Source organism: Diabrotica undecimpunctata, chromosome 6 (genome assembly GCF_040954645.1).
Source record: "Diabrotica undecimpunctata isolate CICGRU chromosome 6, icDiaUnde3, whole genome shotgun sequence".
In the NCBI taxonomy this organism is placed as follows: domain Eukaryota; kingdom Metazoa; phylum Arthropoda; class Insecta; order Coleoptera; family Chrysomelidae; genus Diabrotica; species Diabrotica undecimpunctata.
Genome location: NC_092808.1, coordinates 48675920 through 48694241, shown reverse-complemented (window position 1 = coordinate 48694241; position 18322 = coordinate 48675920). Strand labels below are relative to the sequence as shown.

Below are 18322 nucleotides of genomic sequence, written 5' to 3'. Positions count from 1 at the left end.
ATTAATTTTAATCCATTTGATTATTGTTCGCAGAAAAGGAAATACAGCCGGCAACGTTGCGTTCCTTGTTATTCTTCGTTAATTACTGTAAATCAGCTATCATGAATCATCGATCGTTAGGCATAATATGTATTGATACTGATAACAGTGATAGAGAAAAAGCATGTATTTGTTTTTATTAAATATTTAATAATTAAAGTTTGAATACTATTTTTACTTACATGGAAAATTATTATTACAATAAATGTTCGAAATGGCCACCATTTGCACAGATACACGCGTTTATTCGACGAATCCAATTATTCTTAATATTATAAGTATGTAAATTATGTTTGATTATTTCAGCAGCATCAAAAATTCGTTGAGCTTCTGTTTTAATTTCATCCTGGTTGTCATATACTAATGATTTTAGATGTCCCCAAAAATAAAAGTCCATAACATTAATTCTGGTGTTCTGGGTGGCCACAGAACGTGTCCATTTCTACCGATCCAACGACGAGGAAAAGTCATGTCGAGGAAATCTTTAATATGTCTCGTAAAATGTGCTGGAGCCCCGTCATGAAGAAACCACATTTCAGAGCGTATTTGTAACGGAACGTCTTCTAGAAGTATCGGTAGAACATGCTGCAAAAAATTTAAATAGGATTCTCCATTCAATCTTCTGGGAAGTTCGTACGGTCCAATCAGACGATTACCAATAATCCCAGCCCATAAATTTATACTAAATTGTTGTTGAAAATTTGTCCTACGTATAGCATACGGGTTTTCATCACTCCACACGTGACAATTGTGAAAATTAAACACACCATTTCTCGTAAAACAAGCCTCATCTGCACACAACACTTTGCACGGAAATTCGGGTTCTCTTCAATCTTAATCTTCGAGGTAAATCGCCTTAGTGTAAATCTTGCACTCGTTGGTAATGGTAAAGATGTAACAGTTGTTCCGTAAATGTCTTGTGAACAATGTTTTTTGAAATGCCAATCATTCTAGCCACAGATCGAGTACTTACTCTTGGATTATTACTGACTATATCCAAAATCACATCTTTTGCATTTAGTCTACGGTTACTTCGTGTTCTACCGCTAGTTTTTTTAGGTATCACACAACCCGTCTCTAATAACCTTTGGGACACGTTCACAAAACTTCGGGCATTAGGATGTCGTCGTTTGGGATAGCGTTCAACATAAAGTCTAACAGCCCTATTACTGTCACAGTGGGCTTCACTATACGTAATTAACATATCGTGATACTCGCGAATCGAAAACATGACAATAGTATTTATTCTTGAGCTACGGGTAATTACAACTGTTTACAAATAATGTACCTTTTCTGTATCAAAATAAATTAAACTATCGCATTCTGCCCATACCTTTTGGAGCGCAACGTTGCCGGATGTGTTTGCTTTTCTGTGGACACTAATCAAATGGATTAAATTTAATATATATTTTTTTTTGAAAACGGTTGACTTTATAAAAAAATGTTACAAGACTTTTTTGTTTTAAATGCTACACTCAGCCCTTACCTTTAAGGAACGCACTATTTTCAGGGACACCCTGTATATATACATCACTAATTTTACAAAGGTTTTTACTTACCTCATCGTAAGTAACTTTTACATACCACTTTTACGTACCTCATACGGTTTTCGTAATAAAACGTAATAAAAATCAGTGAGATCAGAGCTGACTGTATTATCAAGCAGACATTTTTTTTTCGTGGCTCTTAATTGGTCCACAAGAAGTTCCGAATCTAGAAAATTTAAATTAGCTGTCTGTTTCACTAACCTGTCAACATCCTGACCTGTCACCTACCTCAAAGTAAACTTGCTAATTTCTTAAGGAATTGTAAACTTGTAAGCCAGCTTTGCCGCTTTACAATATTTTACATTGCTTAGTTATCTGAAAAAATGTAGACCTTTGTTTGGGCTATTGAGATATTCCGATGTCTAGGCTATGTATTTTCGCCTTGAAAATAACTTTCGTGTTTAATACTTTATAGATTACAAACAGGCGTTTGACTTCGTTAGACATGAAAAATTAATAGAAATTCTTACGAATTGTTGTGCATTTTATTTTTTTGGTATTTTCTTATATTTTTCTATATATTCTTCTGTTACTAACTTTGTTATATTTTAGGTTCAACCCATTATATATAGTCAACTATGTGCCAACGGAAAGAAGCAAGACGCATGTAAAGGGGACAGCGGAGGACCTTTAGTTAATTCCACTATCGATTTAGATGGTGAATTGAGAAATTATCAAATTGGAATTGTATCTTTTGCATCAACTGTAACTTGTGGTGTAGAAGATTTGCCTCCTATTTATACTAGGGTTGATAGATATCTGAAGTGGATACTTAACATTGTGGAAAATAATCAGTAACAATGATTTAAAAATGTAGATTTATTGGTTATTATATTTTGATACAGTAAAAAATAAACTAATAGAAATATTATTAATATTGTAAGTTGTGTATACTTAACAGTATATAACAAAGAGTTAATTACCTTTCACTACTAGAAAAGAAAACATTAAAATGAAATTTAAAAATCTACATTGTTGAAATTTCGATGAGACCGTCATCCAAGCCAATTAGAGCTTACGTTCGAATTATAACGACTTTAGAAGAAGTTAAGAAGAAGAACGCATAACTACTTGACCTCAAGTAGTGTTTCACAATTGTGTATTTCCCCAAAAGTAGAGTGCAGCTGCCCCAAGTAGAAACACACAATATATATAAATTTTTTTTTTCAAAATCACTTTTATCGCATTTTTGGATATAGGGCATAGGGTGTTATTACCATTTACAAAGAAACAAAAAATAAATAAAAAATGAGTAGAACCACAATTTATGATTGCTATGAAACACTGTATATCACATACAATTTTCACTTTCATCATCATCATCATCCAGCCCCATTTTCACATCCATTGTTGGATATAGGCCTCCTCCAAACGTCTCCAGTTCTCTCTATCTCTAGCTGCTGCAATCGAGTTTGTTTCTATTCTCCTTAGGTCGTCGGTCCATCGGGTGGGTGGTCTGCCTCGACTTCGCTTGTCGGCTCTTGGTCTCCACTCCACATTAACCATTAAAATTTTCACTTTACCAATTTAAAACACATTATATCCATATTCCCAAGTATAAACACTATATATACGGGATATAGGTACAATGTTTTTATTTAGTTTTCGGATTTACACGATTTACCGTGGGAATCGTAGAGTTTACATTCGTCAAAACCGAAGACTGTTGATATCATCAAAATATATATTTACGTTGTTCACATTCGCCAAGAGTGTTGAAGTTGAAATCATCAAAAATTTTTTATTTAGTGGTTTCTTAGTTTGTGTTAAAAGTGAAGTACAAATTTGTCTGTATAAATTATAGTTTATTGCATTAGTTATTTGATTGAACATTCCTTAGTCAGCGCGACGCATTTATCTTAATGTCACACGAAAAGGTATTACAATTTTACGATTTCCCGTCACCGATGTCTAAAAAAATTGATTTTGTAAAATATTTACAATGTATTTAACTATTTTCATTGCACAAATTTAGTTTATAATAAACTTTTTAACTATCTAGGCACGTGGTAAACTGAGACACGGTTGGTCACGCGGTCTACGATCGTATACCATTTAATTTATATTATTAAACATAATAAAAGTTTTTTTTAGTTTCAATAATAATACTGCATTAGGTATATTTGTTGAATTATTGTTAATGATACTGACCAGTTTTTATAACAAAAGGTTTACTTATTTCTTTACTAGACAATAAAAAGACTACTACTCCATTTTAAAATTTTTATTAACCATTAAAATTATTTTTGCTTTAATAAGAACTTTAGTGTAAATTTGACAAAAGAAGAATTGTTGTACCTAACAATGCTTAGAACAAAATCACCCAAAATCACATAAATAAAAGTACTGTTAAAAAATTGTATAACTTTTGAGACTACAGAAAACGTCACATTTTTAGTCAGTAAAACAATCATTGCAGTTCACACAAGACTTTCTAGAAGATTTGTTCAAATTTCGAGGACAAACATGGCAACGCCCGACATAATTCTGTGGTGGCACAGGGGGTTTAGGGGATTATTTTCTATGCCCAGTAGAGATTGAGCTCGCTTCCTCATTTCTCTTGGCCACCGAGGAATTGTTGATCTAACTTCAATTTGTAGTGGGATTAATTCCCAAGCACACTTTTCAAGAAAGTCACTGCGTTTTATTTTCTGTTTGGGATGATTAGCCTTATAAACGCAGAGGGTGTTTATGCCAGAAATATGCAATAAATTGTAAAACACAACCATTGGCCAACGGCGTGTATTTGTTGCGACGTTATACAGTAGACTCCCGCTATAACGAGTACTGAAATGGCAGACTAATTACCTCGTTATAAGCGGATCTCGTTATATCCAACAACAATAATACTGTGCATACATATGAATATGTAGTTTTCTAAAACTTTAACTTTCTATAGTGAAGCCATTCAGAGCAATATAAGATGCTAATAAATATTGTTTGAATGGCGTTTTTAAAACAAAGTTTATTGTCAATGATATACGTTAAAACAAAAAAATCTGTATTCTGTATATCTGTATAAAGCGTATTTTCAAGAATAACATAAACTGCTTTAACATTTAACTGCTTTAAATTGTCCAGTATTCTATCTATCATATTTTCTAAAGATGTAAAACAGTTTTATGCTTCTTCATTTGCGTTTTTTCTTTGGATAAAGTTTCTGACAACCTTTAAAATACTTTCCACCTCTTGTCTATTAGGACCTATATTATTAGATGTGAATGGTCAACCCCCTACAATGACACTTGTGAATCATAAATTGTATATTTCCGACTAAGAATCATAAATTGTAAGAAGTTTATTGCGGACGGCACTTAAAAAGGGTATTTATTTATAGCTACGGTCGGACCAAAACGTAAAAAACACGTTTTTCAATCTTATTTTCTCTCGTTATAAGCAAATTTACCTCGCTATAGAGGGTTATAGTTCATTAGAAACTTCACGTTACATCTCGTACGTAAAGTACGTTTGTACTTGTGTAGTGTAGTGTAATGTACAAATTTATATTTATGACATTCTCAACAGTTTGTTGAATAAGCCAAAATTGACGAAATGCCCCTGAAGATGCTCTAGGAAGCGAAAGTACTTGGGCAAGATTTAATTAATAAACTGTGCTCGATATCTGCCTTCATTTGATCAAAGTTCATTTATTCCAGCATTCAACCTTATATTAATTTATATCAGTATGTATTTGGTAAAAAAATATTAAAATAAACAATTCTTAGCTAGGAATTAAATGCTTAATCATTTTTAATAGTTAGTTAATCGCCATTTTAATTCACGAATACTTTTCAAAAATAAAGATATCTTAGTTTAAATATTTATTTACTTAACGATAAACAACAATTTTTTCAGCTTTCATTGACTTTATTCAAAGTTTCCTTAGTGGTAGTTTTATTATAGTAAACATTAATATTCGAAATGGTACAATTACTGAAATTAAAGGAAGATATTGATAAATGATTATCTGCTGTATAGCATTTTGACAAATTTATATTTAAGTCTCCTTGGACCTCTGTAAATTCTGTGATAGAAGTTAAATTCTGGTGGAGTTAAATTAAACTCTTCGTCAATATCCATCCTTTGATTTTTCAAATACACAGAATTTTAAACAATAAAGTAAATAATGACATACAATGACAGATAGTACTAACAGTGGGAATATAAATAGGTATATGTTTGGTTGCCTACACCGCAGGTCACCGCCAATCACAGAGCGTTTAATTAATTTATGCAAGCAATGTATGTTGTGTTGCCTATAATGAAATCGTTCATTAATAGAAAATCATTCATTAATAGAGGTAATTAATCAACGATTTTGAGGGTATTAAAATTGATCATAAATGGACGGTCGACGGAAATAGTTATTTAACCAACAAGTGTATTAATAAGGGCGATTAAAAATTGAGATATTTTAACGCGTGAGCGAAGCGAGCGCGTTAATGTTCGAGATTGTTAATCGCTATTTTAATTCACGAGTTCGTTACAAAACTTTTCCGTCGGCCGTACTTTTCAGAAATAAAGATATCTTAGTTTAAATATTTATTTACTTAACGATAAACAACAATTTTTTCAGCTTTCATTGACTTTATTCAAAGTTTCCTTAGTGGTAGTTTTATTATAGTAAACATTAATATTCGAAATGGTGCAATTACTGAAATTAAAGGAAGATATTGATAAATGATTATCTGGTGTATAGCATTTTGACAAATTTATATTTAAGTCTTCTTGGACCTCTGTAAATTCTGTGATAGAAGAAGTTAAATTCTGGTGGAGTTAAATTAAACTCTTCGTCAATATCCATCCTTTGATTTTTCAAATACACAGAATTTTAAACAATAAAGTAAACAATGACATACAATGACCGATAGTACTAACAGCGGCTACTTCATTTTAAATTAATTTTTTAGTTGGAATATAACCAATGTTTGGTTACCTACACCACAGGTCACTGCCAATCACAGAGCGTTTAATTAATTTATGCAAGCAATGTATGTTGTGTTGCCTATAATAAAATCGTTCATTAATAGAAAATCATTCATTAATAGGGGTGTAAAATCAATGATTTTTGAGGGTGTTAAAATTGATCATAAATGGACGGTCGACGAAAAAAGTACTTTTCGTTTTATTTCATTAATTTGTCAGTGTTTACAAAACATATCAAGAGAAAACACTTTTCCATCGAAAAATTTTCAATTTTCATTATTTTTAATTAAAATCCGTTTATCCAGAATCCGCAAAAGAGAAGGAATTAAATGATATATGCTGATTTATTGGTTTTACAGCATTTGGTACTCAGAAAGTGGAAATGGAAATGTTTTTAAAGCTGCGCCGAAATTCAATTTTTTATTTTGTTATAACAAAAAATCCGCAAATGAAATTTCGAATGGAGGAATTATCCTTAAGTATGAAGAAATTATTTTAGGTATAATGGAAAATACTTCTTCTCATACAGTTTAGACCCATACGGGAAAATCCTTTTCCTTCGGAAAATTTTCAATTTTTATTATTTTTAATTCATCATCATCATCATGCAACCTCTTCTGACCACTGCTGGACATAGGTCTCTCCCATTTTTCGCCACTTTTCACGGTTCTGTACTTCTTGTTGCCATTTCTTGGATATTCGTCTAATGTCGTCCATCCAGCGTGTTGGTGATCGTCCTCTGCTGCGTTTGTCTTTTCGTGGGCGCCAGTCAATTAGTTTTCTGGTCCATCTTGTGTCTTTCAGTCTCGCTATGTGACCTGCCCAATTCCATTTCAGCTTGGCTATACGTTCGACGACATCACTGATACCTGTTCTTTTCATTAAGTCTTGATTCCTTATTTTGTCTTTTTTTGTCACGCCGAGAATTGATCTTTCCATGCGCCTTTGTGCCACTCGCATTTTTAGTGCTGTTGTTTTTGTGAGCGTGAGAGTTTCTGCTCCGTATGTCATAATAGGAAGAACGCATTGGTCAAATGTCTTCCGTTTCATAGCTATCGGGATGTTCCTCTTAAAGATGTCTCTTAGTGAACCATACTCCGCCCAAGCAAGTGTTATTCGTCGTTGAAATTCGCAGGTCTGGTTGTCCTTGCCTATTCTGATTTCATGACCAAGATACATGTACTTTTCTGTAAATTCTACCACTTGATTTTGGATGATTAGGTGTTCGCTGGGAACTAAATTTGTTATAACTTTGGTCTTACTGATATTCATTTTTAGACCTATTGTTGAAGATACGTTTTCTAATTCTTGTACCATTTGTTGTGCTTCACCCAGATCTTCGGTAATAAGTACTATGTCGTCGGCAAAACGCAGATGATTGAGCATTTCTCCATCTATTTTTATTCCTCTATTTTCCCACACTAGCATTTTAAAGGCTTATTCGAGGACCGTTATAAATAATTTAGGTGAGAGAGTTGAGAGAGTGTCGCCCTATCTCACACCTCGCTTGATATGAAATTCAATTTTTTATTTTCTTATAACTCGAAAACGAAAAACCGCAGATGAAATTTTGAATGGAGAGATTATCCTTAAGTATGGAGGAATTATTTTAGCTATAATGGAAAATACTTTTCTCACACAGTTTAACTCATACGGGAAAATCCTTTTCCTTCAGAAAATTCTCAATTTTCATTATTTTTAATTAGAAACAGTTTATTCATAATTCGCAAATAAGGAGGAATTAAGTGATAGGTTATTTATTCGTTTTACAGCTTTTGTTACCCAGAAAATGGATACATATTTTTAGCGCTGCGCCGAAAACTTAATTTTTGATTTTCTTATAACTCGAAAACGGAAAATCCGCAAATTAAATTTCGAATGGAGGGATTGTCCTCAAGTTTGAAGGAATTAATTTGGCTATAGTAGAGGTAAAAAAAATATAAAAAATTCATTTCGCTAACTTTATAACGCTTCCTTTACAATAATGTCCTCCAAAATTTTAGATTTATTTTGCTGAGATTTGTGTCTTGAATATATCCTTTACCTTCACTACGCCCTCTGTTCTCACATAGGTTTACAGATCTTAATTTGGTTCTCATTGGTTTAATGTTAAAATAAAAAGCGCTAAATTGCCTACATATATACATTTATTTAATAACATAGAGATACTCCATATTAACAAATCACTGGATTCATCATTAGACATTTTACTACCTTACAGATAATACGCTCACCACCAATATTTTACAACGCACCTAACTAATATTTACAATTTTTATATCAATAATTATCTTGATATATATTTAATACTCTTCCAGATTATCCAATATCCACTTCATATAACTAGATACTTTTGTGTATATACCAGGTCTTCCTTCTGTCCCACAGTTTCTTGGTCCGAATGATACAATACCGTGTTGAATAAATTTCATTTTTCCATTTACTTCTCCAATTTCTTTAAGAGGCCCTCCACTGTCTCCACCACATGAATCTCGCCCATTAGATCCTCCAGCGCAAATTTGATTTGATGATATTTTAGCAAAGCTGTTGTATATCTTTTGGCACTCCTGAAGAGGTAACACTGGTATGCGCACTTGAAGCAATACTTGACTTTTATAACCTAAAAATGAAAGTTTTAAATTAAACTAGGGAAAGATATATAGATATATAGATAAGTAATATCAAGTAAACATGTATCAATTAATGACGTTTATTTTTCTCTCACTTCTTATTCGCTATTTTTTTGCGAATTCTGGTGAGTTTTCACAGATTCTTTTCTTCTATTTCCATTGCCATGCGGTACTTTTATTATACTTGAAATGAGTATTATGCTATTTCTTAAATATTGATACGGCTTTATTGAGTCAACAATATGACACATAGAACTCTAACTAAGAAGTGAGTATAAGTTAGATAAGTTACTATCAATACTAAGAAGCAAAAGGTGATGTGAAAGAAGTAAAAAAAATGAAACTATAATAATTCGGAAACTATCAAAAATAATTTAAAAAAGAAACCCGAATTCTCAGAAAACAAATAGGAAACGAATATAAGAAAAGATTAAGTAACTGTAGTGGAGTGAGAATATACCTATATAGAACGTGCCAGGAAGCTATCAGAGGGAGTCTCATAAAAGACATATGTTCAGAAATGAGAAAGTACAATATCGAAGTGATGCCTCTGCATTAAACAAGCGGGAAATAGGATGGTTAAAATAAAGGATGAACTCACAGAAAAGTGGGAAAAAGTTTTAAATTTTAAGGCTGATGGAATGTACCTTAAGAATAAGAGGAAGAATGAGAAACAAAACCATTTTAATCAGGTAGGTATATCTACTCCGACAGAAGAGAAGAAGGATGAGGACAAAGACATATTCTGCGAATTGTTAACAAACGAGTAAAATACCAAAATATGATATTAAGATAGTTATGTGCACTGTAATGCAAAAATAAGAAAAGAACTCATGTATAAGTCAACAGGAACAAACAGTATGCATGAGAAAACTAATTGAAAATGGGCAAAGATGGTTGATAAGAAATACAAAAAAGGGTTATCAGAACAAGTGTAGTTACATTAGATTAAGCGAAGGAATACTACTAAGTAAATCGTATAATATAATATAATGTCAGAATGAAAAATGATCTTATCAGAAGTGAAAATCTGCCGAACAAACATTAGAATGTGAAAGTAATTCTGACAGTTCAACAAAAAAAAACAAATATAGAGACAATTTAAGACTTCAAGAATTTTAGACTTAAAGAACAATAAAAGCCCAGGAATAAAAGAGATAAATGCAGAAATGTTGAAAGCAGGTGAATCAGCAATTTATCAAGTTTTCTGAAAACACTCACTTTTTGAATCAAATTCAAATAATCTTTATTTTACAACAATTACAATGCAAAATTTTCCCCTTACACATTTCTGTCTTTAAAAAAATCAGATTCCTATTTTACTGATCAATTTAATTATATGGTCAATTCATAAAATATAAACAAATAGATTTAAATAATAATAAAAATAATGGATACTGTCTCAATTTTAATAAATTAATTTAATTAAAATTTATATAGAGTTCAATATATGGGTCCTTGACCTGTTTTACTTTTCCGAATGTCACTGTAAACATTCAATTATTACTTCTGACATATCAAATTAGTTGGCATTTAACTTTCCTAGAGTTCGGATATAAAAAACTCTTTCGGGTAGGGACTTATGTTCCCTGAAAGTCCATCGGCATATTGCCAGATAATTGAACAATTTTAAGCAGGTATGGTTTAATCCATTTAAACCCAACCATTGTTCGGTTTTGAAGTTATTTTGCAAGTACTACAAAGTAAGTAATTAACCACATGTTTGCATGTTATAGTTAAAATTTTACCATACGTTTTTATTAATTTAGTGAGATTACTTGCTTTTAGGATTTTTAAATTTAATTTTCAATTAAATATACCAACTAGAACAGAAAGGTTTTACTTCGATGTTCGAGTTTTTTTAACTATATGGTATACAGCCAACTCCTGGGGATTATCCTTTTTTAATTGTTTAATTCTTATCACTTCTTTGTATGAGTCGTTAAGGCGTCATTAATAATGACTTTGAAATTACGGTTTTAATGTAACCGATACTAAATTAAAAATTTGGCAACTTTTACCAAACTTCATATAGTGTCAAATAAAGATTGTCAAATTTTAAGCACACGTGCCGTAGATAATTTTGAAAAAACAATCAGAAATAATTATATTTTAACACTGTCAGTACTGAACATTTTTACTAAGTTGTTGATTTGCCTAAAAAGTTTGGTCTCGATCTGTGTAAAATCAAACTCCATTTATTATTTAAGTCAATAATAATTTTGTCATTATTGCGGTTTCAAATATAAAATAATCTCCTCAAATTGTTTAATATTGCAACGCCGCTGCTTGGCCCTTATCATAGAAATTCTATTGTTTGCGCGATAAATTATTCCGTGGAAGTGCTCGCCACTGGATTTAAAATACCCTCTAACAGCTGCTGACTTTCAGTGGCTTACGAGGGGGGTCTGAACGCTACCGCTTAGTCAGCTGTCCAACCGCTGAGGTCATCTGAAGACACCTAATAATTTTAGAGAATACTTACCATCCTCTGTAACTCCCCATCCGGCTACAATTGCAGATCTACTGGTTAGAGTTGACTCTACAGGCAAACAGATTGGCTTTACGTTATCTAAAATATAAAAGACAAAATTAATGAAAAAATGTTATGCTTTTTGTAAAATAGTATAGTGTTTTAGCAATCGCCACGAAATAATAGTATTGTAGAAGCAGGCAGTTTCACGTGTGGGTGCCTATATTTTATTATTTACAGGGTACGTAAAATGGGCATTTAAAAATATTCATTTCGAATATCTATGTAATGGTATTCATATATGGTAGGTATTCGGTATCTATTTTACTTGATTTTTCAGTTGTTGAAAATCTATAAAAGTGACTATTATACTATATTAGACTATTAGACTATAATCTAATGGTAAATCGTTAGTTATCATCAACTTCCTAGAAATCACTAATATTATGGTTATAGTTGTGTTACGAACATGCATTTGGCGTGGCCCGTGTAACGGTTGCATCTCGAAAGCGACTAGAGAGAGATCAACCCGTCAAATAGGCGAATTAGAGGTGGGCTACTCCAGAATGTTCTAGTACATAGTAACTTTTGTAAATAAGCATACGATGTTGAGTAGAGTGAGTTGTTAAGATACTATCGAACTGTAAACTTATAAATAAATATATTTATATAAATTCGAACCGCTCGTTTTATTTAATCTCGCTACAGTTGGTGTCAGGTGTGGGGTTAACTGATTTATTTAAAAAATAAATTCAGCAGTGACTTTTAAAAAAGATTTTTGAAAAGTATTGTTCGTCAGGAACATCCGCATAGTTCGGTAGTGATCTTTGTATGAAAGAACATTTAAAAAATGTTGCTACTGGATGATGCGTGCTGCTACTAGAACTTTTAGTAAACCAGTTGCGTGAGCAACTAGAAGAACGCGATAAAGATTGCAGAGGATCCAATTAAATAATCCAAGAACAACTGAGAACTGTTCTTAACAACAATGGAGATGACCCAGAGACATTTCAGTTTCAATCAGCAGAAGAAGCCGTTTTAACAGAATAATTGATGGAAAATTCGAGAATGTTTCCAAAAGATTCGATAAAACGTCTCGAATGATTGAAGAAACGTCTTAAATGATTGAAGAAACTTCTCGAAAGAATGACGAAAGATTCGATGAAACGTCTCAAATTATTAAAGAATAGCTAGACAAAACGACGAGAAACTCGAATAGGTTTCTAAAAGATTCGACGAAGTATGTACTCAGAACAATGAGAACAAGAGAAGATCAAACAGTTAGAGAGCATTATAACCAATACAAAAGTGCCGTAAAAGTTAATGCCGTAGCCATAGATCCGGTAGTGAAAGAAGAATCACCTAGAGACAATACGACACATATGAGATTCAAATTGCCACCATTTGATGGAAAGTCCTCTTGGTCCATATACCTTAGACAATTTGAAGCTATTGCGACAGCCAATCATTGGACAGAACAAGAAAAAGCTGTTTCCTTGACCGCTGCTTTACGAGGTGATGCTGCAGATATCCTAAGATCGATTCCTAAGGGTGAAGAAAAATGTTACCAGACCTTTTTTACTCGCCTAGACAAACGTTACAGAGATGCCCATCTACAACAAGTCTACAAGGCGCACCTAAGAAGTAGAATTCAACGAGCAAGTAAAAATTTGCAAGAATTTGAAGCAGATGTTGCTTGTATAGCGCGGTTGGCTTATCCGGAGGTACCAGACAACATTTTGGAAAAAATTGCTGTAAATACCTTCGTCAATGGGTTGAGAGACAGTGAACAACAGAAAGCTTTCGACTAATAAGATCGAAAGTTTTAGATGAAGCGCTCTCCATTGCCTTGGAACACGAGACAGCTAGTCGAGCTTCACGGACCTATCGAGTACGAACCTCTGAAGAGAGCGACGAACAAAACGATAAACGTCTGGAGGAAATCGTACGGAAAGTAGTTCGTAACACGATGCCGAAGAGACGCAAAACCAGATGTTGGAGTGGTGGCGACGTAGGTCACATTCGTCGTAAATTGCAAGAAAATAATACAACAGCTAGAAAGCTAGAACAGATCGAACACTGGGCTGGAAAAAGTCATTCAAATGCTGAGGCTCGGTCAAGACGGCGATGCAGTGCAAATTGTAATCACTATCTTAAATTAGGAGAACGACTTTGCCCCGTGAGACGAACCAACGTTATTAATGATCAATGGCAGCCTCAACAGCTACAAGACGTTCAAGCAGATGATCCATGTATAAAAAGAGTATTGGATTGGATGCGTCAAAGTGAAAGACCTTCTTGGCAAGAAATTAGTGCATGTAGTCCCGAAGTGAAGTGTTACTGGAGCCAATGGAATTGCCTAGTGCTAAAAGATGATCTTCTGTATAGAACCTTTGAGAACGATGATGGTACAGAAACTAATTTCAGTTGATTGTACCTATAAGTAAATTGTCAGAAGTTTTGGGTCAGTTGCATGATGGTGCATCAGGTGGACACTTTGGTATTACGAAGACTCTGCTAAAGGTTTGAGAACGGTTCTATTGGGTGAACTGTAAAGATGATGTAAGAAGATGGTGCCGAAAACGTGAACTGTGTGCAACCAGTAATGGTACAATTGGTAAAAAGAAGGCACCCATGAAACAGTACAATGTTGGTAGTCCTATGGAAAGAGTAGCAATCGACATTGCGGGTCCACTCTCAGAGACGAACGATGGAAATAAATATACCCTGGTAGCCATGGATTATTTTACGAAATGGACTGAGGCCTATGCGATACCAAATCAAGAAGCTGCTACCGTTGCAGAGGTACTTGTTAAAGAATTCTTTAGCCGATTTGGTGTTCCCTTGGAGATCCACTCCGACCAAGGGCGAAACTTCGAGTCAACCCTTCTTCAAAACGTTTGTAAATTGATTGGTGTCAAAACGACCAGAACGACACCCCTGCATCCTCAATCAGATGGAATGGTCAAGAGGATGAACCGAACGATGGGTAAACACCTGTCCAAAGTTGTATCAGAACATCAAAGAGATTGGGACCAGCAAATGTATTTATTCCTAATGCTTTATTTATTCCTAATGGCCTACCGCTCGGCCGTGAATGAAACTACAGGCTAGACTCCAACCTGCCTGATGTTAGGTCGTGAAGTTCGTTTGCCCTGCGACCTAGAGTTTGGATGTAGACCTTCCGAAGAACATGTTGCAAGCGAAGATTATGTCGGCCGCCTGAAGTTAAGAATGAACAACATTCATGAACTTGCCCAACAACACATCCAGTTAGCGAGTGACAGAATGAAAGATCAATATGATTCTCGATGCTTGTCGTTGAGGCTTGTCTCCTAAATTGCAAAGACAATGGGAAGGTCCGTACGAAATTAAAAAGAGAATAAATGACGTAATATACCGAACTAAGAAGTTGCCGAAAGGTAAACCAAAAGTAGTTCACATAAATCGTCTTGCACCTTATGCTGGCTTAAATGACACAGAAGATCACGAACCCTTCAACATGAGATCAAAGATGACCGGCGACCAAGCTTTAATGAATTTATGTCAAATTACGCAGAAATAAAGAGTGCTAGATTCGGCGTGACGACAGAAGTTCAGCGAGATCTTTTTAGTGATCCGCATAACGTTTCTCTAGCCCACTGTGTTGCCCAAGATCTTGAGACGACTAAAGGAATCTCATCCGTATTTTATAAAAAGTTTGGTCGTTTAGACGAGTTAAAAAATCAGCAGCCTAAAGTTAAAACAGTACTGAGATTAGAAGATGGTCCTCGATCTTTGCTGTATATGGTGACCAGAAAGTCGTATACAGACATGGCAATCTACGAGGATATATGGCGTGCTCTAACTAATTTGAAGAAAATCATCTGCAATTACGACATCAAGAATTTGGCCTTACCCAAGATAGGCCATGCACTAGATAATCTGGATTGGAAGATTGTCAGAAGCATGCTTGAAGTGATCTTCCGAGAAACCGGCGTAAGACTTACTGTGTGTTGCATTAATCCGAAGAAATCGTGTCCTTCAAAGACAGTAGACTGTTATTTCTTTCTGAGGGGATCATGCAGAGCTGGAGAGTCCTGTAGATTCCGCCATCCTGGGCCTACATATAGAGATGCTGATCAGGACGCTCAGATCTAAGAGTGGAGCAGTGTTACGAACATGCTTTCGGCATGGACCGTGTAACGGTTGCATCTCGAAAGCGACTAGAAGTTTCCGGCGATGTCTCGAGCGCGAGAGAGATCAACCCGTCAAATAGGCGAATTAGAGGTGGGCTACTCCAGAATGTTCTAGTACATAGTAACTTTTGTATATAAGCATACGATGTTGAGTAGAGTGAGTTGTTAAGATACTATCGAACTGTAAACTTATAAATAAATATATTTATATAAATTCAAACCGCTCGTTTTATTTAATCTCGCTACAGTTATTTAGTAAAACATGGATGAAAGTAATGGGTCGGAACAGTAAAAATTCATTCATTCTCCAGAATTTTGATTAGTTTTATATTATAATAAGAAGTATTTAGTTGTGGTTATATAAAAAATTCAGTGTGCGATTCGACGTTTATGTCAAATATGACAGCTATAATGTAAGAAAATGTAATGTAAGAAAATCAACGATATAAACAATTATGAGTGAATTAAAAAGCGGAGTTTGTAAACCTCCAAACGACAATGCAAAAGGGAAAAAATTCAATTAACTGAACAAATTAAAACCGGAATAAGAATAAAAATTCACAAGTTGTATGTTAAAAAAGAGATACCAACATTTGCCAAAGTTTTGAATGCAATTAATGAAGATTCGTATCTCCCTAAAACGTGACAGACAAAACTATGTAAAACTCTTGAAGTTGTTTGAACATCCTGTTGCTTCAGTACCTTTCTGTCTTTGTTTTTTACCTCTGCTTCTAGGTAACCTTAACTGCATAGTGTGATGCCTAAATAGTTGGTTTCCATAATTTGTTCAATGCTGGTTCCGTCAATTTCTATTTTATATCCGATTGGATCTTTGCTGATGGCTATAGTTATTTTCTGGGGTTAAATGACTATGCTTAGCCTTCTTTGCTATTATGTTCAACTTAAAGAGCAATCTTTGTAAGTCGTCCTCATTTCCTGCTGTTAGTATGGCATCGTCTGCATAGCAGAAGATCGTAATTTCTTTATTTCCTGTCGTATTATACTTATACCTGTGCCTGTGTCTATTTCCTGTGTCAGTTGTCCATCTATTATGTCTATTGGTACTTGTCTATTGTATAAAATGTTACTCACTCTGTTAAATGCTTTTGTAAGGCAATCAGGCAAAAGAACATCAGTCGATTGTATTTTAGTGCTTTTTCCGTGATTTATCTTATAACAAATACTGCGTTTCTACATGATTTTCCGCTTCGGAAGCCTCAAGTGATATTCTCTCGTTTATTAATTTAGTTAAAGTTTACTTTCAGAGTGGTGTGTAATATATTGACTTCTTTATAGTTTTCTGGTTCTTGTCACAATTTTAAACAGAAGGATTAGTATGCTTATATCTCATTCTTTGGGTACTTTATTGTAGTGTAATATAATATATTGATGTAGTGTAATCAAACACCTACTACATTATGTTTGGCTAAAATACGTTGGCAGAAATGTAACTATCGCTGAAGATTTCTTGGAAGTTAACTGTTAAACTTAACTGTTTCCTTTTCCCTTAACTTAACACGATATATGCCTGTATCTTGTTTGCTCTTCTCAGTCACGTTTTTCCTGCTATCTTTCTTAGATCATCGTGCCATCTCATTACGGGTCTTTCTCTTCTTCTTTTTCCATCCCAAGATCTCTATATTTTTTTTTATTATTTTTTGGACTAAATAATTTATTGAATTCGGTCACATTTTTCAATATTGTGTTGTTTATTAGGATTTCTTAATCATCTCAGCTTATTAGCCTATTTCCAATCATTAATTCTTGGCTAAACGTGTTTTCGTACCATTTTGGCTTTACTATCGGCACAGTTTCGGCTGTACTACTGCCTACTATCGGTACAACTTATTTCGAGCATTATTCTTGTTGTGAGTAAAGAGTATTAAAAAAGGGAAATACCTAGATAAAAATGGGAAAAATTAAAAATTTGTAATACTTTCTACATGCACTATATTATTATGTCTATTATACTGATACTAGAGGAGTCTAATACCAAGATAAAACAAATTCTAGTTTACAATCTTACCACGATCAAAATTGGCAGGTCCTTTAAGTTTAATTAAGGCAATATCATCAGAAAATGTTTTGGGGTTATAATCTGGATGAATAATTATTTTCTCGATCTGAAAATCTTGAGTAGGGGGTGCGCAGTAACCCGTGGTCGGATTGCAGTCTATCTGAGTTTGTACGTTGTACTCTCCCAATCGCACACCAATTCTAAAAATACAAATTTTAAATGTAGCTTAATAAATAAAAAACAATAAATTAATTAACGCTATAAATATATCTTTAAAATGTTTAACCCATTAACTGCCACTTAACCCATTTCGGGATTTTGACTTTTAACGTTCACCATTCGGCGCGAAAAATATCAATGGTGCATTTGGCAGTTGGTTATCTTATACATATCAGTAATTATTGTTTACAGCAAAATCTGTCCGTTTTGCATCTTGTTTCTTACCAACTAGAGATCAAATTTGGAAATACGTAACCTGTAAGTTAAGCACTATCAAATTACCATTATAAAGC

At 33.8% G+C, this 18322-nt stretch overlaps 2 protein-coding genes across 2 annotated transcripts in view; one reads left to right on the top strand and one right to left on the bottom strand.

Moving 5' to 3' along the window:
* Nucleotides 1-2463, top strand: part of LOC140442650 (venom protease-like) — a 169421-nt gene extending 166958 nt beyond the window's left edge. Inside the window, exon 8 of the mRNA XM_072533647.1 lies at nt 2139-2463. Within this exon, the coding sequence (XP_072389748.1) occupies nt 2139-2384 (246 nt within the window). The 3' untranslated portion in view covers nt 2385-2463. The remainder of the gene's footprint in view (nt 1-2138) is intronic.
* Nucleotides 2464-8558: 6095 nt separating this feature from the next.
* Nucleotides 8559-18322, bottom strand: part of LOC140443423 (venom peptide isomerase heavy chain-like) — a 33853-nt gene continuing 24089 nt past the window's right edge. Inside the window, exons 4-6 of the mRNA XM_072534676.1 lie at nt 17820-18010; nt 11628-11714; nt 8559-9132 (exon numbers count right to left, since the gene is read on the bottom strand). Of these exons, the coding sequence (XP_072390777.1) occupies nt 8816-9132; nt 11628-11714; nt 17820-18010 (595 nt within the window). The 3' untranslated portion in view covers nt 8559-8815. The remainder of the gene's footprint in view (nt 9133-11627; nt 11715-17819; nt 18011-18322) is intronic.